Source organism: Pleurodeles waltl, chromosome 4_1 (genome assembly GCF_031143425.1).
Source record: "Pleurodeles waltl isolate 20211129_DDA chromosome 4_1, aPleWal1.hap1.20221129, whole genome shotgun sequence".
In the NCBI taxonomy this organism is placed as follows: domain Eukaryota; kingdom Metazoa; phylum Chordata; class Amphibia; order Caudata; family Salamandridae; genus Pleurodeles; species Pleurodeles waltl.
The window spans coordinates 130,100,685-130,126,789 of record NC_090442.1 but is presented as its reverse complement, the minus strand read 5'-3'; the positions used below and the strand labels follow the sequence as shown (position 1 = coordinate 130,126,789).

Below are 26,105 nucleotides of genomic sequence, written 5' to 3'. Positions count from 1 at the left end.
AGTAGTTGGCATCCTCGAAGGATCTGGGGGTCTTTATCCAGAGGAGTCCCTTTAGAATGGATGAAGACCTTCACAACTGCCCATAATCTCACTTTCTTTCCTCCACTGAGAGGGCCCACTGCATCCCATCTCAATGGCTCCTGGGGGCTCTGCTACACCCGATAATAACCAAGCGTTTGCCTTTCAAAGACCAGAATGAAATCTTTTGTATGGCAAGACAGGCTGGGCATCTGAAATGGACAACCACCAGATTCCCATATTCCCCTAATGTACACTGGTTTAGCATCAACAATCATCATTCTTGGGCATCAAGATGAAACTTAGAGAGATGGGGATCATATACTTTCTGCTATTCCCAACAAAACTCAAGATCCTGACAGGCCAAAATGCCATCTTTTTTTTACAAAGGTTGGAGCAGCTTGGGACTGGGTGGAACAATGTGGCACCTCATCCCAGGCAGATTTGTATCCTAAATGGAGTCTCAACGATCTACGCATCGATGTATGAGAAGGCCTTTCGGCTTCAGTCGTGACTGCTTTCATTTCACAATAGAATACAAAAATTGTTCTATTAATTTTCTTGACTTGAAAATCTTTCATGAGATCGTTATTTGTTTGTGAGTTTATATACAAAACCAACTTTAAGGACTACTCTTCTCAAATGCACTAGCCATCACCCTCGTAATTTGAGAGATAATCTCCTATTTGGGCAGTTTTTATGTATTAGACGTAACTGTACCAAAAAAGATGATTATTTTAATGAAGCAAAAGTATTGTGTTCAAAACTTATCAATAGAGGGTATCCTTACCGATTGGTTAAAATATCATTGAAAAGAGCATGGTATTAGGACCGTGAGGCCTTATTACAAGTGAAGGAGAAACAAGTTCAGTCTAAGCTCACATGTGTAACGACCTTTGGTACAGAGTCTAATATGGTAAAATGAATTATCCTAAAAAATTGGCACTTGTTGAGTACTGGTCAGATTTATCAGGACAGAGCCTTATTTGCTTTTAAAAGAGGCATGAACTTAAGGGATCTAGTGGTCCGAGCCTACGATGATCCTGAACCAGTTTCACTGCACCAATTATGGAGTTTGGAACCTGTTATTGGGCATTAACTATGTGGTAATTGCAATGCATCTGGTACAACTGAAATAGTGAAAATATATAAAAGTAATGATATTAACTTAACTATCAAACACCGTTCTAATTGTGGTTCTAAAAATGTGGTGGATTGTATTGCATGCCCGTGTACATTATTTTATGTTGGAAAAACTACCCAGGAGGTACGGAAATGTATTACACAACATCAGTAACGCATTTGATGCAAAGTACAGAATGCTCCCCTTGTTGAATACTATTTGAAAATGTCTCATGCACCGAATACAATTAAATGGTTTGTGTTAGAAGTTAGAAATGCCCTAAGCGCAGACATGATGTGGATTGCCTGCTCACAATGTGCAAAAATAGATGGATTTGGATGGCCAATACTGTGAAGGAAGGATTAAATCAACAGATGGAATGGCAGGTGTTGGCAACTTTATAGTGTTTAACTGGTATCTTGATGGTCTATAATGGTAGGTATGTGTTGCAAGTCTTCCTCATCCTTGGTTGGATACCTTTTGGCTGTGGAGTTATGAGGGTGGCATAGGTTGAGTGTGGTGACTTTGGCTTTACTCACTGGTAGTTCACTTACTGGTAGTTTGCTTTCTTTAGTGAAATGCAGTATTTATGTACCCCGGGTATATGATTCTTTATGGGGTCCCATACAAAGGTCTCAGTATTAGGACTTGGACTATTCGACCGCTGAGGCAGGTATGACTGCATAGCTGTTTGTAATAGGATCCACATTTACTTTGATGTTTGAGAGAATACAGGTTTGATTTGTGTTTCATATTGTTGGCCATTTACTGTATGGAATGTTTTGGACTGAGTTTTTTGGACTGGTCATGTGGTTTTTAAGGCGTTTTAAGGCCTTCCAAGCTTTGGATTAAGAGGAACTATTTGACCACCAAGGTAGTTATGACCGTATACCTGTTTTTCAAAAGATCTGGATTCACTTTGATGTTTGAATGCATCATATTGTTGCCGGTTTTTTTAATGGAATGTTAGGACTGATCAGGAATCCAAAAGGTTTGATGAAAGATATTCTGCTCCAAGGTGGCCCCCACAGGTGTGTGGATAGGTCATGTGATTTCTAAGGGGCTAAGCCCTCCAGGCATTTGGTTAAAAAGGACTGTTTGTTTGCATGCCTGAGCTTTATGATTGATTCGAGCTTGGTGGGAGTTTACATATCTGTGGTGAAGTAAGTAATATTTGTGTCTAATGGATTTCTGTTCCTCAGTGACTTGAAGTTGAGTGTGTTTGTGGGAATCTGGTTAATGGATTGGCATTTATTTTCTCTACATGCAGATTACATCATTCTCTCTTTATACTGGAGTTACTGGCTAGCTGTAAGCATGGCCCTGTGGGACTCCTGCTACTGTAGATCAGATGTTAGAACTTTACTCTTGACTTGGTATGTTTTTTTGTTTAGTTGAATGTGCCAGATGAAAAGGATTAAGCAGTGCTGTTCTAGGAAGTTGATGCTGAAGCAAATATTAATATGCTGTGTTGCTTTATTTTTGGAACTGGTTTTGAGTATTAGTTGGTTCACTTTGCTTGGAGGTATTCAACTTTTGTCAGTTGTTAGAGGACCACTGGTGGGTGATTTTATTTTATTTTATGTTTGTGTGTGTGTATATATATATATATATATATATATATATATATATATATATATATACATATTTATATACACACATACATATATATATATATACACATAAACACATATGCATATATATATGTGTATATATATATATATATATATGTACATGTATATGTATATGACTATATATATGTATATACATTTGGTGTTGTATGTTATGACGTTGTGAAAAATGCACGTTTTACATTGAGGTTTACGCAGGCTGTTTTTTTTGGGGGGGGTGCCTTGTAAGTGGGCGATTCACTTGCATGTACAGCGTGGTTTGGCATTCTGCTGCCTTTTAGTGTTTTATTAATGTGGGTTATTTATTGTGTTGTAGAGCAACAATTATTGTGATTTAATCCACTTTGACACATTGTCCTGAGCATGGTCTCATGGACGGGTTGAGCCTTGGGAGACCGAAACGGCAACCTTACACTCTCCATGACGCAATTCTTCACATGAGCTGCTGGAGTCCCTTAGGAATGACATCTGATTGTTTAAAAGACTGCTAATAGGACTCAAACCTTTTGTGGTTGGAGAGTCAGGAGGGTTGGTGCTCTCCTTCTGTCCCTTGGATGTAAAGGGATTGTGGACTAGATGGGTCACCAGTGCATTTGTATAAAAAAACAAAACATCTCTTTGTTGCTTTGCTACATTGATGGATATAGTACTAGTGAATATATAAAAGTTTTTCTTTTTCTCAGAAAGAAATTACACACTGTTTGAAGATGTATTCATTTATGGAATTTGATCTATGGTTAATTACAACATTAATAGTTTAATATCGCTGAAATAGTTGAATGCAAATGTAGATTATGATATCCCGCTCATATCAAGCAGGGATTAGAGATGAGGTTCTTAAGACGTTGGAATCCTTTTTGAAAGATAGACTGACCACGGTGAGCTGTGGTGACTATAAGTGCCCTGCATATCACTTACCTTGTGGTGTCCCCCTAGGATCATCACTTAGTCCCACTTTATTTAATTTGTATGTTGCTCCTTTAGCCAGACTGATTCGTTCCTTTGGCTTTAGGCCGACTTCCTATGCTGATGATACCCAATTGATTATCCCAGTCTATAAGAACTTGAAGGAAGTGGCAGATCGCTTTAACAAATGTATGCGAGAAATCAACAGATGGATAAACTTAAATTGGCTTAAATTAAATGGTGACAAAACTGAAATATTATGCTTTGGATCTGGAAAGGAATTTTGGAACTCTCGTTGGTGGCCGATAGACTGTGGAACTCCCCCGGCTCCTATTACTGCCACAAAAAATTTAGGTGTCACAATTTCACTGTCTCTCCTTTAAATCACATGTCAATTATGTTGTTAAAACTAGCTTCTGGACATTGAAAATGCTGAAAAAGATTTTCCCTTTTCTTCAAAGGGAATGGAGAGTTACAGTGACTTTAGCACTGGTAATATCCAAATTAGACTATTGCAATGCTTTGATGCTCAATCTGGATAAGACATCTCTGAAGAAGCTTCAGCTGATTCAGAACACTGCTGCCCGGGCTATCTTAAATCTTCCCCATTCAGCCTCGGCCAGTAGCAGTTTAAAACAACTGCACTGGCTTTCAGTGGCTCAGCGTATTATCTTTAAGACCTTATGTCTTTGAGTATTGATATTTCGCAAGCCTTGATGGTGGATAGGCCTTCTATGGGCCCGGTTGTTCATAGATGGTTTGATTCTGCGTGTTCATCAGCCCATAAAAAACTCAAAGAAACCCTTAAAGTAGTTCCCCCTTCTCGCCATCTAGTTAAATTAGCCAGAGCCGAGTATAAGGCTGCTCTGGAAAAAAGGAAATTAGAAATTAGGACCACGGCATGGGAAGAACTATTGGCTGCTTCTGATTTGAAGGATGCTTCAAAATTCTGGAAGGTGGTAAATCACCCATATTTTTCGGATAATAACACCAAGGCTGATGATTGCCTCATTGCAGCGGATGCATGGGTGACTAATTTTAGAAAAGTATTTTGTCCAGACAATGACGACAATGAGAACTTGATCATGGAGGATAATATTGCTACACAGTCTATTTTAGACTCCAATACAAATTCCCTAGACATCACTTTTGATCTTCACAAGGTCCTAGGAACCATTAATCGGCTAAGGCAGGGAAAGGCTCCTGGTCCTGACGGGGTCCTGTTGATCTCTTTAAATCTGAGCCTGATCTCTGGGGCCCTCTAGTTACAAATGTGTTGAGAAGTGCTGCCAATAGTAATATACATACCTCATGGAAATTGGCTACTATCATTCCCATCTTTTAAAAAGGTAACAGACAAGATCCTTCCTGTTATAGACCAATATCTCTTATTGACTCAACGGCCAAGATTTTGGGAAGTGTGATCTTATCTCGCTTAGAAGACTGGGTGACTGAGGCTCAGATTTTATCCCCAATTCGAATTGGTTTTAGACCCGGCCTAGGCACAGTTGAGCAAGCTTTAAACTTGCACCTGATACTTAGCAAATATGTAATTGCCAAAAAGAAGTCTATTCATATGGCATTTATTGACTTAACTAGTGCTTTTGATTTGGTCAATAGGGAGAAGCTATGGCAAATTATGGGAGCTCTAGGTTGTGATGTGACTCTATTGGAGCTTATTAAACGCCTACATATGGATTTAATGGTGTCAGTTCAGTTTGGCTCATCTGGTCAGAGAACCTCTCCTCTTTCCTCAACAAGGGGCGTAAGACAGGGATGTATTTTAGCGCCTTTCCTTTTTTTGATATATATAAATGGGCTTTATGAGTTTATGATAAAATACGGTAAGGATGTACCAAAGATGGGCCAGAGATTGCTTCCATTTTTAGTATATGCACACAATGCCGTATTAATTGCTCGTACTGCAAATGGTTTACAGGGCTTATTGGACCGCTTTTACAACTTTATGCTGGATCTTGACTTGAAAGTAAATTATTCCAAGGCTTTTGTTATGACATGTGGCCCCCGAAACACTAAGTCCAAACATTTTACTATGGGGGGCAATATCATTAACAAGGTAAAGAATTTCTGTTATTTAGGTATGTATGTGAGTTCCTCTATGTCTTGGAGTACTCACCTCAATTTTAAGACCCAGCAGATGCTAAGGAATATCAAATCGATTATCCATTTTACTCATAAACTAGGCCACAGACCTCCCTCTCAGATTAAAACGCTTTATAATTCCAAGTGTGTTTCAGCAGCCTTATATGGGGCAGGAGTCTGGGGCTATAACAAAGTACCCTCTCTTCAACGTGTTGAAAATAAATTTTTGAGCAGGTTATTGATGGTACCATGGTAGTCATGAGGAAGTGGGTCAATGTTTTCTGGAGGACACGGTTTCTATTGCCCCTCTATTGCTCTGGATTAGATGCTGGCTGAACCCAGCGGCAAGCCTTGTCCAGGATTGTATTTCTGATTGTTTACAGTTGGACAATTCAAATAGGATTCCCTGGCTTTTGTACTTGCGAAAATCTTTTGGAAAGCTGGGGCTCAGGTATATGTTTGAAGAGCCCCAACTGTTAACTACAAACTCTAGGTCTGTTTTGAAATCACACCATTTTGAGTATACTTCAGATCTGAGATTTTATTGTTTCCATGAAACTGAAATCTTTTGACCCTTATGTCCAGATTGCTACGGCTTCATACATGGAACCTTATTTGACCTGGTTTTCATGCCCTAAAATATGCTCTCTTTTAACTCTTTTTAGATTGAATTTGATTCATTTTAAGGTAGCCTTTCCTAAACAGTGTATTTGGCAAAATGATTTACCACCCTGCCCTTGTGATTCTACATCAAAGCAGAGTACTTTTAAATTTTTTCTTTTTTGCTCTTTATATGCTACTCCTAGAAATGCTTTTATTTTACCCATTTTACGCCAACAACGACCCATTCATTACAAGGAAGCTCTACTGTACTTTCAGAAACTGTCAGACATTCAAACCTGCTATCATGCATAACATTTTATCAGAGCTTCTATAGGAATTAGGGCACTGAATATTTCGATCTAATTTTGATATGCCTGTGACAGTTTCCGCATAACATCTTAAGGTATTTGATATTAGGCTATGTCCTGAGAAGAATTTTTGTAAATTTACACACTTTTAGTGATTTTAAACTGTGTCTAGAATACCTATCTGCTACCCGTAAAGGGGAACTTGGATTAGATGATTATGTGCTGTTTAGGTAAATTTATTTTACAGCATTTGACTGTGTTTTAAATCATTTTATAGATTTGTAATATGTGTTTTTGTTTGTACTATTATGGCAATTGCCGAATAAAGTTTCTTTGACTGACTGACTGACCTTATGTCTGAGTTATAAAGCAGTACATGGAAATGGTTCTAAATATTTGGCTTCCCGGCTATGCTGGTACAAACCCAATCAGCAACTCCACTCGATAGGAGCATTCAGTATTCAGGTCCCCCACACCTATAAAGCAAAATGGGGTGACAAAGCATTTACGGTGGCTGTGGCCAAATGCTGGAATTCTCTTCCCCTGTTTATCAGGAAGGAACAAAATGTCTTAGTCTTTAGGAGGCTAGACAAAACGTGGCTTTTTCTGTGCTAGTTTTCCTTTGAATTATCTTTTACTCTGTTGGCACCTCACTTTACCTTCTGAGCGCTTCGATGCCTCGGCTGGAATGCGCTTTATAAATACAAATACAAATACAAATTATTCCTCCATTAACATTGTGTGCTTTACTGCTTTCAGAGAAAAGGCACAAGCAATTGACCTGCATTTGTCACCACCTCCCATTCTGCTGCAGGAACCATTCCTGGGTTCTAGTCCACCTCATCCACATCATTGGATGACAACATTCCCTTCTCCATAATGCCACAAAGAGACCTGGGATCACCCCTAGTAGTGATGTCTCAAACTGCTACCTCATTTAATAAGAAAGTCCTCACTTCCTACCCGAAGCAGATCAGACTTGGTTCCTGCTCTCTACTTATCTCATTTACAATCTGCCCAAGTGAATTTCTTCACAACAATCATGAGCACCATTCTACCAGTGTTCTGTCAACCCCTGCAACCAGTCCTGGCTCGCCTGCTTCACCTGGTCTTTTATGGATATCCCTATACTCTACTGGGCTGTCTAGGTTATTGAGGAGCACCCAGTGTCCTAACTGGGTATTCAGCACTGCCTTGGTCCCTTCTCCTCTTTTGTGAGGTACCAGTCCATGTACTGTTGACTACAGGGTGTGCTACTAAAGAACTTGCACTATAGGAAACTATAGAGTACACCACCTCATGAAGTTCACAATTTTGTAAAACTTTTTTTGACAGATGGTTGTTTGGCCTCTGCCCTACTTATTGTTGCTATTAATGCCCTGGGTACAGTTTCCTTGGTTGGAGAGACTGCAAGCTAACACCCCTTCCCATCAATTACCATGCCACAACAGATCTGCTTCGGTGCCTTAGGCAGTGGGATTAATGGGATGCCCTAAGATTCAAACAAATGCACTATTAATACATGCAGTGCAGCCAAAATCGTACTCGCTGTTGACTTGGAATATTAGTGGGATGCACACAACCATTACAAATTCCCAAAGGAGCCCAAATAGCACTACTTCATCAAACCCATATAATTGCAAAAGAGAGGACTAGGCTAAAAAATGCTTGCGTGGCCAGGTATATGTGCCATTTTATTTTCAATGGGTTTAATCACAGTGGATTGTGTGGGTAGATGTGTCCTAGTCAAGGGCACTCTGTCCTGGGAAGCATCCACGCCCCAAGCACAGACCAACCTGCATTACTCTGTAGACTGCCAGAGCACCTAGTGAAAGGTGTCCATATTCCATGGATTCTAGGAGGTGATCTTAATTTCAATCTAGATATCACATTAGACAGGTTACACTCCTCCCTCCCTCCCTTAAACTCAGGCAGTAGGCAGTGCAAAGTTACTGATACAATGCCTTCACCAATGGTCCATGATGGACATTTGGTGTCTACCAAACCCAGGGGTTGGGCTTTAGTCCTACTAATCCTCCCCTATTGGCTTATGTGCACCTAGATCAGATCATATGTTCTTCCCAGTTATCCCCAAAGTTCTTTTCCATTGACTACCTTAGTAGGACAACATCTAATCACAACCCCCTTCAGGCCAGATTGACCTAGGGCAAGACCTTCCCCATCCCCCTCTTGCGCCAACAAAGTTCCATATCGGAGGCCCTGCTACCCTCAGTACCCTTGTGGAATTGATTTCGCCAACTCCGCTCCGCCAACCTCGCCCTCGCCATCGTTCCCCGCTTCCAACGCAAGACCTCCGGCAGCAGATCCTTCTCCTATCTTGCCGCCAAGACCTGGAACGCCCTCCCGACCGCCCTGCGACAGACCTTCTCACCTTCAGGAGACTCCTCAAGACCTGGCTCTTCGACCAGTAGCAGCAGCCCCCCCCCCTCAAAGCCTTGAAACCCTAACGGGTACGTGGTGCGCTCTATAAATATTGTGATTGATTGATTGATTGATTGATTGAATTCATGCATGAATATTTTCAGAAGAAAATGGCTCCACCTACTCACCCACAACTGAATGGGATGCTTTCAACTTGATTGCATGCGGACATTTCAGGCAGGGGGAAATGTGCACGTGTAAGACCCTAGAAAGGGAATTGACCAGGGAACAGGATTTCTGTATACAGTTTGAAAGACAAATAGTAGAAGATCTGACACTCTGTGGCTCTGGGGGAGGTGCACGAACACAAAAACTCAAATGTTGAGATTACACTGTCTATAGCACACCACCCATACGCATCCTTAGGGATACAAAGCAGTAAGGTTATTTACCTGAGTCGCAAACTGAAAAAAAGACACCCAAAAACCCATAACTGCTCTTAGAGCACCTCATGGAGCCACAGTGTACTCACAGCAAGATATTCTCATGTTGTTCGACGACTGCTCCCAGCACCAATACAAGAGTTGTCCAACCAAACCTGCAAAAGTAGTAGCAGCTTTTCTAACAGACGTGTTCTCTACCTCACAACTCCCTGGAACTTCAGGGTGAGACTGACATCCATATCACAGACCAAAATGTCAGGAAGGCCATACATGAGCTAGCTGGCAAGTAGACACCAGGGACTAATGGTTTCCGGTACAGTTCTATCAAACCTATACTGACACCTTAGCGCTTAAATGAGTCCCTTTGTATAAAACAGCTAAAGATGAAAGCTCACTACTACTGTTTCGCCCCAAAGCCTTGGTAGCCACGTTCTCAGGCAAAACAACCTCCTGAGGTTCCCATCTCAAAGAAAAAATAAGAGTCCTAATCTCAGACTATAAAATATTTGAGAAAATATTCACAAGCTGAATATTTAGGGTACTGACTTGTTTGATTAACTGTGACCAAAATAGCTTTATTCCGAGACAGAACACATCCCTGAATTTAAAGGGACCCTATAGGCTTCCAGATGTGGCCCCAACATTCTGGCCACAGTTTGCCTCCTTGATTTTAGAATGTGAGACAGCCTGATGTGGGGATACCTCTTTGAGATTCTAAGAAAATTTGTTTTTGAGGAGTGTGACATTTGCGAGATCAAGATGGTATAGATGACCTCCACAGCAGGAATACAACTGAGAAAATGAATTTTGCCCCCATTTCACAGTTTACAGATAGACCCAACACGGATGTCCACTCTCCCCTTCGCTCTCTCTCTTTGCCACTGAACCACTTGCTATTAGGCTGAATGTTAAGACAAACTTCAGGGCATCCCCCTCGCAGACAGAACAAATGTGGTATCCCTATAGGCTGATGACATCTTGATCAATGTTAGAAACATCAAGGGTAATCACTCTGAACTAGCTCCGGTGTTTAAGAATTTTTATGCAGCCTCTGGCCTGTAAGTAAGTTGATAAAAATCATGCATATTGCCATTCCTCCCCAAGGCCATTGAGGTTAGACTGGGCCAGGGCAGGGAGTGGTAGGGCAGAACCCATCAAACAGAAAGAGGTTTCACTCTGCTACCTGGGAATTAGGATATACGCTCGGATCATGACCTACTAGATATAAACCTCACTAAGGCAATGTCTACACCCAGGACTCAGGAACCTGCTTCTTCGACTTTTTTGTTAACTGTCCTATAGTTCCTACACAGATATTTTTCCATAAATTAGATACTGCTGAGAGAGATCATATGGATTGATGGCTGGCATAGGGTAGCATTGGCCAAGCTACACTCCTAGTGCAATCCAGGGATCTGGGAGCCCAAATAATGAACACTACAGCCCAACTTCAAGGCTGTGCTGTCAGTTTGCTAGCCTTTCACTGGAGGAGACCTAAGGGCCTACAGGTATTAAATGGTCTTCTCTCGTGCCATTCATACCAACTGCATGCTGCATTGAACTGTTCCACCAGAAGCCTACAGATCACCAAACATATCAACCACCAGCCACCACTCCCATCCTCCCAAACACCAGGCACACATCCTTGCAGGGGACCTGAAGCAATGACATGATGATTATATTGCAAGTGTCAGTGACCTATTTTAAGATGGCAAGCTGCTCTCCTTCAATTCACTGAGGGTCAGTTCATGAGTGTCAGTTTCCACTGCATCATGGCCTTCTCCTTGCTTTCCAGACCCAATGGTCCATCTCAGATGCTGCACTGTTTAGTCCAATCACTATAATTTATGGGTCATGGCCATAGACATATTAGTTGGTTGTATAGAACCCTTTAAAGACACGCAGATCTTGCACGGTACAAGACAAATAGAATCCTAAAGCATGAAGAATGTTCAATGACAAGGAATGGGCTAAAGTTGTTGCATACTCACACATCATCACTCAGAAAGCAAAGGTCAAGCGCATCCTGCATAGGACCTCCCTATTCCCTGATGTAATCAACAAGCACTTCCCCCACACAAACGTCTCCTGCCCACACTGCTCTGACATACTGTTGATTTCCAGCACATGCTTTGGTCATGCTCCTCCTTGAGGAGAATAAACTGGCACCTCTCACTGGAATTATCATGTCTAATAATTGGAAAACTTCCAGTAGGCATATACAATAGACCCAAAAAGAACAAGGTTGCAAGTCACTTCCTCAACATCGCTGTGCTCCTTGCCAAAAAACAATCACCATGAATTGGAAAGCTATAGATCCTCCTACATTTGATGCCTAGCAGGCAACCATTAAATGGGCCAAAAGAAAGGCCCTTCACAGAGATGAAGCCAGAAGTCTACATTGGCGCCCTATGGTAGGTGACTGGGATGTCATGTTTGGGATATTGAAAGAACTTCCAAGACAACACTATACTGCCAGAAAATATTTTTTTCCCTTAGCTACCATCTGAACAACCTCAGTTCTTACTCTAACTACAGAAACACAAATCCCTGAAGAAAGAAAAACATGCAGCATCTACACCTAAGCCTGCGGCCTTTGACCGCCCTGCAGAGTAACCCGCCAGCCAACAAATATCTGTACTGAACACAGACTTGGAGGTATGAAATCCCTATATGTTAACCTCCCGGGGTTGGGGAGAGGACGCTTTGCTATGCTCTTGACTCCACCTCAGAGCTCCCCCCACATTGTTGGACATGTTAAAGTTTTTTTACTAGTTTGGGCGAGAGAGGTTTTGACTTTTGTCCTGGGGATCGGGCGTTGGGTAACTACAGTGTTGGGGATTTGTCTGGGTCTAATTACACTTCCGAGAACCCTTATGAAATTTACAGAATTGCTCAGGGATTCCAATAACATGAAGGAGAGCTTTGCAAGCCTATGCCCCCTGAAACATGACCTGATCAGGGGGAAAAAGCTAGCAACATGACAACGCCAAAATCATATAAGTTCCTTACGTGGAACATCAGAGGTATGCACTCAATGGTTAAGAGATACAAGGTCTCATCATACTTACAAAGGAGGGGAATCCAAATAGCCATTCTCCAAGAAACCCACTTAACATTGACAGAGGGTAAAGCCCTGCAGAAAAGATGGAGAGGAGAGGCATACTATACCTCCTACTCGGCATACTCGAGGGGCATTCTGATCTGGATTCAAGCGGGAGTCCCCTTCGAAATGACAGATAGCTTTATAGACCCTAAGGGGAGATTTGTGGCTGTCAAGGGCAGACTGGAGGGGAGGGAACTGGCCTTGATTAATGTTTATGCTCCCAACACTGATCAGGGAGAATTCTTTATACGACGATCTAGCTTATTAGCAACGTACTTACAATCCCCAGTGATAGTGGGGGGAGATTTTAACTGTGTGGGTGACCCCAACATAAACAGATCACACCCTCCCCTGCCTAACTCCCCACTGGTGAGAACAGCGCGACAATTCATCACCAAACGAACTGGGGCTTAATAGATACCTGGCGTAGATTACACCCCACCACAAGGGATTACTCCTTTTTTTCCAGTCTCCATGAACTGCATGTACGCTTAGACGCTTTCCTCTGCTCACCTGATATACACTCATTAATTATAGACACAGAATATCTGTCCCGCACAATTTCGGACCGTAACCCTCTCTTATCTCTGAACTGGGGTTCCATTGCCCCATATCCCCACGTGGAGACTCAAGCCTGAACTATTGGAAGATGCCCCCTTCTGGGCCGAAGTCTGCCAAAGTGTGCTGCACTATTTTGACGACAATGACGCAACCACAGCTAATCCACTGATAGAATGGAGTGCCTTTAAGGTAGTAATGCGTGGGAAGTGTATAGCTGAAACAGTGGGAATATGCAGAACCTTACTAGGTGATACAGAGCGAGCTGAGACTAAACTAAGAGAAGTTGAGAAAGATAGACCTGGGAACCCTCACCTACAAACCCTAATGCAAGACGTTAGGGACGAAGTGTCACACTGCATTGAATGCCTTAGATGCTTTGATTACAAAAACTATCTCACCCGGGCGCACGGAGAGAGAGATAAGGCGGGCAGACTCCTCGCATGGGTGGTTTTGCAGTCTGAAAGATCTCCTCCCATTATGAACTTGACCTCGGAGACGGGGACCCAATTTTTTGAACCAGAACAGATTAATATCCAGTTTCTGACATTTTACGAGAGCTTATACAAAAAAAGACTCAATCTTAATAGGGAACAAACTGAAGTCTACTTAACGGAATTTCATTTAAAACCCCTGGAACCTGAAGTCACAGAGTCATTAGAAGGGAACATCACGCTAGCCGAGATTAATGAAGCCATGAAAGGAATGGCCAGAGGAAAATCGCCTGCACAGACGGCCTCCCTGTTGAGTTTTATATGGCCTTAGCGGAAATCCTCTCTCCGAGATTAGAAAATATATTTAAATGCGCCAGAGACCAGGGCCTACTGCCTGAGTCCTCCTGAGAGGCAGTCATTGTCTCCCTTCTCAAGCCCGGCAAAGACCCAACAAGTGTGGGAGCTTATAGACCCCTCTCCATGTTGAACCTTAACTATAACATTCTTAGCAAGGTCCTGGCATCCAGACTCCTCCCACTGATGTCCTCCCTGATACACCCAGATCAGGCAGGTTTCATACCGGGGCGAAATACAGCTGGGAATATCCGTAGATTGATTGCCATCATGAGGGACCTGGCTCCCAGCGCCAGGACTTCAGGTATCCTAGCAGTGGACATTGAAAAGGCTTTTGATAGTCTAGATTGGGAATACCTCTATATAGTCATGTCCAAACTTGGAATTGGACCCAAATATATCTCTTGGGTGAAATTACTATATACTGACACCTCCACCAGAGTCCGCACAGGACACATAATATCTAACAGAAACAGAGTTGAGCGTGGAACTAGACAGGGTTGCCCCCTCTCTCCCCTGCTATTTGCCCTGGCAATGGAACCACTGGCTGCCGCGACTAGGGCGGGGGAGGGAGGACCAGGTATACTGGCAAGGAATGAGAGACACTACATAGCCCTTTATGCAGACGACATCTTAATATTTATGGAAGATATCCAAAGAGACCTACCACTAGTACATCTAATGCTTTCTAACTTTGAAAGCCACTCTGGATAAAAAGTAACTGGGATAAAACAGGCTTGTTCCCACTTAAAGAACAGCAATTACCACCCCTGAACTTGGGATTGGTTAGATGGATTCTGAATGGGCTCCCATACTTAGGAGTGAAAGTTTACCATGACTCCCGTGATACACTAGATGGTAACATCGGTGGCACAATCCGTTCCATAAAAACCTGTATGGCATTCTGGCAAACACTGCCACTATCAGTGACTGGGCGAATTGTGATTCTTAAAATGATCATGTTGCCGAGATTGCTGTACAATTTTTCAGTTCTTCTGATCTGGTTTCCTGAAACGTTTTTTGGGGAACTAAATACCATGGTAACCTCATTTATATGGGGTAAAGGCAGGAGGAGAGTGGCTCTGACAAAACTCCAAAGACAATCAACAGATGATGGATTGGCAGCACCTGACTTTGAGACCTATTACCTAGCAGCACAACTATAATGGTTGGCCCACTGGTTCTCGGACAGATTACTTGCAACAACGAAGGCGAGAATATCCACCCCACAGGAGGTTAGGCTGTTTGAGATACTCCTGGGGACCCCTGGCGATAGGAAGCAAGACTCTCCAGAACTAAAAATCCTGACCAGGTGCTGGAAAACCTTTCTACGTAGGATCAGAATAGAGACTCCCTACTCTGCGGAGCTTCCCCTTAAATCCCTGCAAGCAATAATGCAGAGAAGATCACGTCTCGAATTGGGGGAACTGGTTAGAAGCCGGGATTAATACAGTGGGCATGCTTTTCAGGGATAACAAACTAATGACATTCGAGACTCTCAGGATGGAATACGACATTCCGGCGAGACATTTCCTAACGTATGGGGCTTTAAAAGCCAGCATATATAAACATTGGCGAAAGGAGAGCGCTGAACCTCCCTCACAAGCAATCTGCACGTATCTGTCATCCCCAAATAACAAAACTAAGGTAGTCTCAACGCTATATGGGCTGATGAGAGCAGACAATACAGAACCCTTTACCTATCTTAAACAAAAGTGGGAAAAAGATCTCAGTCGAGATATCCCGGAAGTAGAATGGGAGCACATCCTGAGAAACCTCCCCAAAGCATCCCGAAACGCTAGATTTAAACTTATACATTTTACGTACTGCACCAAGCCTACCTGACCCCAACCCGCATAAACAAATATTTTAGTAAAAACTACTGAGTGCTGCCCGAGATGTGGGTTGGTCGGCGCTGAGTTCAGCCACATGTTTTGGGATTGTCCCACACTGACACCCTTTTGGGTGGAGGTTTGCCAGAACCTGACACATCTACTGAATAAGAACACGACCTGCTCCATGGATAACTGCCTCTTACACGCCTTCACTCACTCAACTAAACACAAAACTTCAGACAGATTCCAGGAAAGCTTCAGACAGATTCCAGGACTTAGCTTTAACATTAGCCAAGAGAGAGATAGCATCCAACTGGAAGAACCCCAGGGGCCCTAGAACATCAACCTGGAAAAACGAATTACTTAAATGGGCAAATGCAGAGGGAATGCTTCTTCAACAGGAGACTAGGAGTGGGATCAGACCCCCGGAACTGTCGGAGGGCTGGGAAGTAATAATGGATACACTTAAAACAGAAACAACACTCTAGAGTCCACTCAGTAAGTAACATCGCGGGCAGAACAACAAACGACAATGGTAAGCACAGCTTATGACCCTTAATCATAGACCAAAATACACATCCAAACCTAAGCTGAAAAACATAGTAATCGTAGCTCTGCCTAAACACATCTAATCACTCTTCAAACACTACATGATTCCCTTCTGAAACGATATAAACGTTGGAACATGGTTCTCGGTTGAAAGGGTTAGGGAGGGATTGGGAGGGCGGTTAGGAATTGTTACTATTAAGACTAGTACTGTTTTGTATTTAGATATTATCAACCAGATTGTTTGATCCTAATGCCAAAGTTAATGAGACACAAGCAATGTATAGTAAGAGAACATATGTCTGAGAACCATCGAAAATGTTATAATGCCAATCAAATCTTAAAAAAAAAAAAAAAAAAGAGTAGGTAAGATATGATCAGCTGTGTTCCCTTTTGACCCACATGGGGTTATAATCACCTTTTGGTATATTATGTATATTTATTTGGATTTCAGGAGATTCACATCTGGATATAAGCAACGTGATGTGTATATAAAGAATTCAAGAGATAAAGATCTTTAGGTATGTAAGTGTAGGGTCGGACGTGACACATTAATCACATGCACAATTAAGTGTGAATACTGAACTCACATGGGTGACTAGTTTAGTTACTTTAACACAAATATTGCAGTGATTGATCTCATTTTCGCATGTATGACTAGACGTTGAGTAGGAAGTAACACGTTACTAGTAAGCACAATGAGATGTGAGTACTGAACTCACATGGGTGACTCGATTAGTGATTATAATGCAAGCATAGCATGAATGGATTTAATTTCCTCGTGTAACAATCACCAGTCTTCCTAATAGCCCCTCCTCTAAACAATCACAAATGGTTGGATTTTACTGAGGTGATGGTATAACTTATCAAAAGAGAAATTTACTCTGTAAACTATGCACATTTATAAATGTATTATAGCACTGAAGAAGTTGGCTGACACAAATGCAGTACTGACGAAAATCGTGTTGGCATGGGAATGGTGATTTGATTGGATGAGAATAAAATATGAACAATTACACAGAGTAAACTTTACTTTTGTTAAATTGTGATCCATAGCTAAGTGAAACGTGTTTTCACCCATTATTTCACTTCCTCCATCATATAACCATTGCAATGTTCCGCTCATTAAACTGTATGTTATGTTTTCACTTGCTAAAGTTAGGACTGGCATATTCTTTAGATAGATCATGTTTGCTCATGTTAGCAGCCTATTTACAAAATATACACTGGCAAACTTTTAAAGACTCTCAGACCCCCCCCACACACAATTTAAACAGTGCTTCCTCTGGGTCAGATGCCCAGAAATGTCACTCACCCCGTTGTCATCACTTTACCTGCCTACCTCCGGCCAAGATTCTCCCCTTGTTTTTATAATTTTCTTCCCAGTTTCACACTTACCACTAAATGGTAGATATAGTACACACTGTGAAAGCCATGATCTTGTCAATTTACTACACCAGATATAAGTGTTAACTATCATAGAAAGCCTTTCATGTTTATTGATCGGTCACTTCAGCAATCATTATTATGACTTTTTAAGTGAGCAAATAGTTGCCTTCTTAACCTGGTTTGTAAAGTGTGTACACCATTGCTTCAAAAAATAAAAATATTAAAAATGCCAATGAAGATGGTTGTAAAATATGAAGCCCAACCTAGAGACAATGACTTCTCCATGTTCTCTACAAAGCTTTGAATGTATTTCAGATATTAATGAAAACACTTCCCTCTGAACAATATTGTCACAGTTCTTATATACATCTACATTGAACATTGCTTACAATTTTCACACTGTGTCAAGCTAAATTAATCCAAAAGTGCACATGTGTGGCTTCGAGGGGCCCACTCAATGGACCTTTGGCTGACGTCCGACTACATCTTACTGGGTCATCTCCACTTTGCCTAGTCCTAATACTGTGATCACCTTGTGATTTCTTTGCTGTATTTGACTTGATATAGGTCTGGATGGGCTAGTGATTCCATTGTGTGCTCATGAAAAAGAGTTATAAAAGATGTGGTCACTGTGTTGTTTACAGTTGGTGCAGATTATGATTGGGAACAGAGTAGGCGTGAGAATGTTGATAAACGTTTGAGGAGACCTTTGTGATAAGGCGTTATCTGCCTTGGTCATCATCTTCCCACAGCTTGCCCACCAGAAATGAAGCAGGATATCAGGACTCTTATCAGATTCTGCCTGGGCCATAAAATAGTCAACTGAAAATGCTCTGGTATCCCTCTCCAGAAGGTACCATCGAAGTCACATTGAAGTGGGTATCTTGAGATCCACAAAAACCTGCCACGGCTACCTCTCAGGTAAATTATTAGAAGGCTCAGCTGAAGAATAATACTAAAATAACATGCACATTAGCATTGTAATTCAATGAGATTATCCAATTGTTTTATCACAGTGATGGCAGTGGGTAATTGTGGGATAAAAATGTTACAGAGTGCTATTATTTGAGCATGCCTCCTTTTGGTATTTTTAACAGCTTTGCTAGATGTGAGGTTTTTAAATAAGGATGGAAAAGGAATTGAACAAACCAAGAGCGTAAACAGGGAAATGAGAGTAAGTTTGGATGAAGAGGTTTAACATTGTATAAAAGGACAGGACAGTAGGCAAATGAGTTTAGGATAGAACTAAAAGTAACTTCATTAAATTATAACAAAAAGGCACACCCATATACTTTGAGATTCATGCTTTCTGGGGTGAGTACAATCATTCTTTCCATTACCTTTTGTGTAATGCTCTAAATGGCCAATGTCATGCCCGGACGTGGGTTGCTTACTCACTATGCCCTAGCATCAGAGCTATTCTTCACTGATGAGGTCTAACTAGGCCGATATTGCTTTGGGGTTGAATATGCTCCCTTTTTGAGGGAGCATCACCTGGTAGTTTGGGATGGACAGGTCAGTCCTGATTTGCGTAGGGTGGGCTACCCGAGCCATTGCCAGTGATTACACTGTTTACCCTCAATACTCCCAATCCCTTTTATGTACCTGTGATGGGCACCTAACATTTGAGGAAAGTCTGCATGTGATTCTGCTGAATCTACTCTCAGATAATGCTGCTCAAGCTGTCAGGTGGGAACCGAAACCACCCCACTCTCACATTCCATACTTCTTCCATGAGAACCTGAAATCCATAATGTGCAAAGGAGTTCAGATTTCCTGATTGTGGCTGGTGAGGAAAACAAAAAAATTGTTTTGCTGAAAAAGACAGCTTGATGGGTTGAGCGCCTGTTTAAGTGATGTGGCAATAATGAGGAAATCACAAAGAGATTCAAAAACCAGCATGCCTTTCTCACTTGTTACTGAGGAGTGTTTGAGTAGCATGTAGGCCTGGGTTATACTTTGATTGTAAAGGCAGAATTTTGTGGATTTCCAGTTACAGAAAGTTAAACAAATTTGTCATGTGTCCTGTTAAAAAATATGAAATGCAATACCCTAGTGCAGCACCTGTTGATGACTGCAGGGCCTTGGTATAGCATTTGAGAGAGGTGCCTCCAACCACATGCAAACCCTGACACCACTGTGCACTGGCAGCACACTGGCATTCCCCATCATGGCCACCAGCAGTAATTATTCTACTTTCCAGGGTGGTTTGTCCTTGGCAGTGAACAGGATTCTTGCATCTCTGTTCTTCTTGTTGACCTTGTTGGGCACATGTTCCAACATGGTGAAAATGGTGGAGACCTTCAGGCAACGTAGGAGCATGGTGGCAGTAAGGCAATTCCCGAAATTTCCCTTTTATTGGTGTGGCTTTTACACGCCAATAAAAGTTCTGGTTTGGAAAGAGGTAATGGGAGCTGTTTCCCATCCCAGGGCTTTCTTGGAGACTCACTGATTTCCATTGAGGTGGAGACAGGGATCCATTGCCTCCCAAACACAATCCTTCCCTCCTGCCAGACCATTTAAAATAGGGTTGTGAACCTTAGCAACTGATTCTTACCTGACAATGGGATTGGATTACAAAACATGGAGCTTGACAGAAGAAGACTGGGGTTCAAGAGCAAGCCGCATATTTAGAGTGAGGTGGGTCCAGCTGGGGCTAAGTTGGCAATTTCTTAAGGCATGGGCTGAGCTCAGGATGGGGAAGAGGATGTGACTGAAAACCGGGCTGTGCATAGGTCTGGTAATGATATTATTAAGAAATAATCATGACACATGGACATAGCAGTTGTAGTGTCTGTGAGACTATGCTTAATAAACACTTTGAGGTTGCATTTCAACACCAGACGTTCCCAGGTTCTGCTTTTCAATGACAAGTATCTTTCATTCTCAAAAGTACTGACCAGACATTCAAATCCTCATTCTTAGGTTTTTGCTCACCTAAATCTTTCTCACATGTTAACCTTGTAAATGGATATGATGAAATTGAATAAATCCACTCCTGTTCATGGGCAGTGGGAGTGCCCAGGTAGGAATGCCCAGAATTTTGTGGTCACCAACAAACTTACAAGAGTGTTGGCATTCACAAATCATTTCCAAACCTCTTCTCATTCTGGAAATGGTGGTCAGAGATATACTCCTGTTGACGACAGGACTAATGGCTCGATTACGAGTACGGCAGTCCTAGGACCGCCGAACCCATGGTGTGCCACATTGTTGGTGGTCTGACCACCAGATTTGGATGCTGGAGGTCAGACCGCCACAAGACCACTGCAAGCGCCAGAATCAGAGATACCTCGTTGCAGTGGTACGGAAAACTGTGGTAAAGCATAGCGGTGCCGATGTCGGCACCACAATGCTGATCATGACTTGTCTTTCTGCCAGCCTTTTCATGCCAGGGACACCACCATGAAAAGGCCAGTGGAAAGGCAGAGACAGGGCCACTGGGACCCTCCAAGTCATGGGCAGTGCAGGGGCCGCCTGTTAGCAGAGTCAGAATGCACACTGTCTGCAATGACGCGCATTCCGACTTTCCTGGTGGCACCGCCAATGCAGCGGCATTGGCCTCGGCCAATGATGCCGCACTGTCTCTGCCATCCAGCCCCCTGGGAACAGCCTAAAACAGCGGTCGGGACGCCAATGTCCTAATCAGGGCCTAAATGTGTTTTCATGGTCTGAAGAAAGTACCTCCTAAAAACGGTGTTTTTTAAGGAAAAAATGTTTTTTTTCTTGTGAAAATATCAGTGAATATATTATTTCATGTAAAATAAAATACTTAAGTTTTTTTCCAGAACTGTGTATATATAGCTGTCGTAAGCACAATTTTGTGGTATAGCCTGGAAAACATTGGATTTATGAATTTCAAAAAGTCTTAACATGTGGTAATATATTACGTTTTTTAGAATGATTTAATACAACTTTTTTGCGTTTTTCTGTTATGTTAGACTGTATCTAGACCCAAACCCTTACGTACTTCTTAAGTAAATCTTGACTGCTCATCCATCAAAGACTGGTGAGTCAAGCACACAAAGGTAGTCTATGGTAGTCTTGAGTGCAAGAATATCTAATGCACTGAGACTTTGAAACTTAGATGAGTCTGGTTAAAATGTGCACATTACAAGTACCTGACATGAAGCCTTTACTTTTATTCATGATCATCATGGATGGTCATAGAAAGCATCCAAGTGCTTCAGATGTTACTTTCAGGTTCATGAACTATTCTTATTGGTAGACTAGATCAAAGCACACAACTTCCTGTTGAGTGCTCATGATATCACAAATTCTTGGGTCCATCAGCGATTACTGATGTCAGTTGAGAGTTCTCTACAGGGGAGCACATTGATCCCAGTGAAAGGGGCTCCAGCAGTAGTCAGAGGGTAGAACAGGATGTGAAAATGGAGCACATTACCTCAATTTAAATAAATTAAAAACTTTACAGTGCCTATATCCTTCCTTGCAGGATGCAGGTGATGCAAGCAGTTCTCCTCCTGCCCGCCCTGCTGGCCATTTCCTTTGCTTCCAAACATCTTGACGAGGAATGGGAGATGTGGAAGTCCAAGTACGGTAAGAAGGACTCTCTGCAGTTTACAGAGTCACAATTTATGAAAACCTACTAGTCAGCAATTTTAAGAATGATGCCACTAAATGCACTATTTCAATGAACAGGAGATTCAGCTCACCAGAAACGCTACGGCCATCAGAGTTTTAGAAGGGCTGCCATGCCCGATTAGTAGGACATCCACAAGTGATGTATTCATTTAACTATGGTTAAACTGGAATCATGTTCATAGTCAATGACTGATCTTTACCTAGTTTACCTAGTGCTGGGCACACCTACTTTATGGTGGTCCCGTTCACCGAGCAGCAGCTTTTGTATCAGTTCTCCAATGTAATTAAAAACATAGGCACTGGAGACGATATATGGACTACTGGTAAATATGTTTATAGGAATGTCCCAGGTATCAATGATTTAATCTAAGAAAAACCTCTCACTAGCACATGGATTTAAATCCAAGCAGTAAGATTAACACATGCAAGCATAGAACAATGTTATATCAGCTTTGCATATATCATCATCATATCATAAATCCCATCGAGTACATCATTGGTATAAATATACTGTTTTACAACAGAGAATGTGAATGTCTTAAAAGGCCGTGCATGTAGGTAAGTTTTAGATCATGAGGCATATACAGTATATACTTAAAGCAGTGCTTAATATGCAAAGGAAACGTCCTGGTGCCAAAAGCCCTCCTCTTAAACACGTGACTGCTGCATTTAATTAAATGTGCGAACACGGAATATTGAGGCAGCGTAATCCTAAAGCCATCTCGGGTCTCGTTAATCCATTTAAAGTCACTCCCTGCCCCTTCAGCTCACTCTTGCAGATTTCTGCTTTCTCCCTTTCTGACGCTTTTTCGTTTTTCTCTTCCTGTGTCTTCCCCATATGTGTCTTTTGCTCGCAGGAAATGCTTGAGGAGGAAAAATAAGCACCGGCCCTCAAACATAAGTGCCGGTGCTCCGCACCGGAAACAACAAGCACAAATTAAGCAATGACTTAAAGTGTTCTACAAATGCGTTTTTCTTGCCCTGTCACTTCTCTTATAATTCTGCCAAAATTAAAGCATTTTGCTGAAACCTAAAGTAAAAGCAAATCAAGCTCAAGTCATCAGTGAAAAAATGTTTGTACATGCAAATTCAATTTTCAGAAGCATTAAAAACGGTGCAGTTCACCGAGGTGGGATAAGCACACCTGCTACAAATGTCTTTTCCTAAACCAGTATTTGCTGGTTTGAATCCTGGAGAATCAACCACCAAGTAAACCAGCAGGCAGCGCGAAATGATAGGCATTGGTAGCAAATATTATATTTTCTCTATTGTGCCACCGTCGATGGCACAGTTTTTTATAGGTGAAGTAGGGGTGTGTGTATCTGTGCCTCCATTGTGTCCTCCTCAGACCTCTTCAATCACACATAATGTCTTTCTGTCAGGTGTGTGTGTGTGTCTGTGTGAGTGAGAAGCCTTCTCCTCAACGCTCCTCAATAAAAGGTTGTCGCTGTGAAGTGTGCGTATGTGCATGTGTGCATATGTGCTTGGATACACACATTTGTGCACTGTAGTTATCAGCTTCCGAAATCCACCAAACCCTTTTCGGCCACATTAGGAGATGATCAGGAAGTACAACCACCATTCAAGAACTGACAGTCAATAACATGTCTAATTCACTGCAGCCATGCCAGCTGTTGGCCCTGAATACAGTGCTGGTCAAGAGCAGACAGCCACCCCCGATGGCATTAAATTGCTAGGCCATGTCATTGAACACTTAACAGACATTCCTATAGATCACATCTGAGCTGAGCTTAATCTGGCAGACCTAAACCTCCATGTTAAAATATCAGCAGGACTAATTTCTGCCAATGTCACTCTAGGTTTTTGAGGTCAGTAGATGGACCAGCCGACATTTCTTACAAAAATTCCTCTCTACAGTAATCTGCCCTAAACACTCATCTTTATCTAGGTCCATTCTCCGGAGACGCCAAAAAACAAGCCACTTACTTCAAGCATAGGCTCCAGTTCCAAAAAGTAGCCGAAAATGATATATGATTGTCAGGAGCCCTAGCAGCCTAACCAGAAATTCAGCCATAAAGCTTGGAAGAGAATCTGAAGCACTGGGTAAGGCAATGGTGGCAGAGACAATTAGCACTTCAATGGCACGTGGAGGTCGGGGGAGGGGTCATGGAATTTGGGAGCTACCTCTATCACAAAAATGTATTCGTTCTTAAAAAGTAGTAGTGTTTATAACTCGAAAACAAAGTCATGAAGGGGATCGTACAGACAACAATTGGCAAAGGCCAGAGCATCGCCAGACCAGGGGCAGCTCATATTTGCACTTCATCTTTTTTACAGGAAAGAAGTACCTGACTGCTGATGATGAGGAGTTCCGAAGGAGCGCGTGGGAGGCCACGTGGCACAAAGTGAGGGATCACAACCTGCTGGCAGACCGTGGCAACAAGAGCTTCCGGTTGGAGATGAACCATTTTGCAGACTTGGTAAGAGTTGACCTTTTCTGTCCAATTTACAATGTAGACTCAACAGTGTCAGTGACAGTGCTGAATGTCACATGTTACCAATCTATGGTATAAACATACGGCCAGGCAGTATATATGTCACAGAGATCAAAGGTTAAATGATATCATTCAGTATACAGAACTGATTTTCTATTTGTGGTTAATGCCATCTTTGCAGCCTTAAATGAGCACCCGGGGAGGGTATATTTGTATAACTTTTTTAAGCCCACTCCCCCGTCCCCCTGGGAGATTTGGAAACATATTCCATGGCGACCTTTGTAAACTCTACATTGCATCTCCTGTGGTTACCTTCCAGTATTTACCCACGCCCCTTTGTAATATATATGTATGTTTGGATAGGACGTATATAGTGCAAACCTAGCTACAAAGCTACTGCTGCACTGTGCAGAATGAAAACAGAGGGAACCAATAAAACAAGGTTATAGAGGAAGGGGAAATGATACACAAGGTATGGGTGGGATACTGGAGTCACATTTCAAAATGATTCCTGCGCTGGTCTATCCACAACCCAACCATTAAGGCAAATAAGAATGCGGTGTGCTGTACCTCTGGCCCATTTCTGTAGCTCTCCCTAGTTGCATACATTTTAAAAATGTTGAAAGTTTAATTCCGAAGCTTTCTTGAGCTGCTGCCTTCATAGTAATCTCAATTTCATTTTGGCTCATATGAATATTCAGATGCCTTGATAATCATTACTATTAAACTGTTGGGGAGTACCGTGGGGAGATGAGGATGTGAAAAGGTTAAACACATGAGACTTTCGCAGCCATTCCCTGATAGACCTGTTGTCTTCAACAACCCCTCTCTTCTTTGAGATGTCCAGCATTGCCTCTGGGAACAAACAGAGCATTCAGAAAATCTGAAACTACTGTTCTTGCAGTCCACTATGACTGACCAACAGGGCCAAAGAAAATTGAAGAATACTTCCAGATGCAACTAAGGTACACTTCTGGGGTTCAAAAGAGAATTTACAAAATGGAGACAAGGCTAAGAAGAAGATAGCATGGCTGAGTAACCATCAAGAGACATCGATATGGATATGATAAGCAAATAATGCAGCGGAGAGAACCATCTGTGGCAAAGAGGGTAAAGGAAAGGTCTAAGTGTTTATGGACCATGCCTCTCTGATCAAACAGTTTATGGAGAATCTTGATCATCCTACACTAGCTGGTGTCCAACAACATGGATTCCATATTCATCACCCAAAGGATGCTCAAGTGAGCATAGCTACTAGGGAACATACTCATACCATGAATATTAATTTGACCATCTCTACTTATT

The 26,105-nt window shown here is 42.1% G+C and overlaps 1 protein-coding gene across 1 annotated transcript in view; it reads left to right on the top strand.

Moving 5' to 3' along the window:
• LOC138287135 (cathepsin 8-like) overlaps positions 1-26,105 on the top strand; it is a 123,161-nt gene that overhangs the window by 23,983 nt on the left and 73,073 nt on the right. The window contains exons 2-4 of the mRNA XM_069227494.1: positions 6,865-6,922; positions 22,196-22,299; positions 24,643-24,785. Coding sequence (XP_069083595.1) covers positions 6,865-6,922; positions 22,196-22,299; positions 24,643-24,785 — 305 coding nt within the window. The remainder of the gene's footprint in view (positions 1-6,864; positions 6,923-22,195; positions 22,300-24,642; positions 24,786-26,105) is intronic.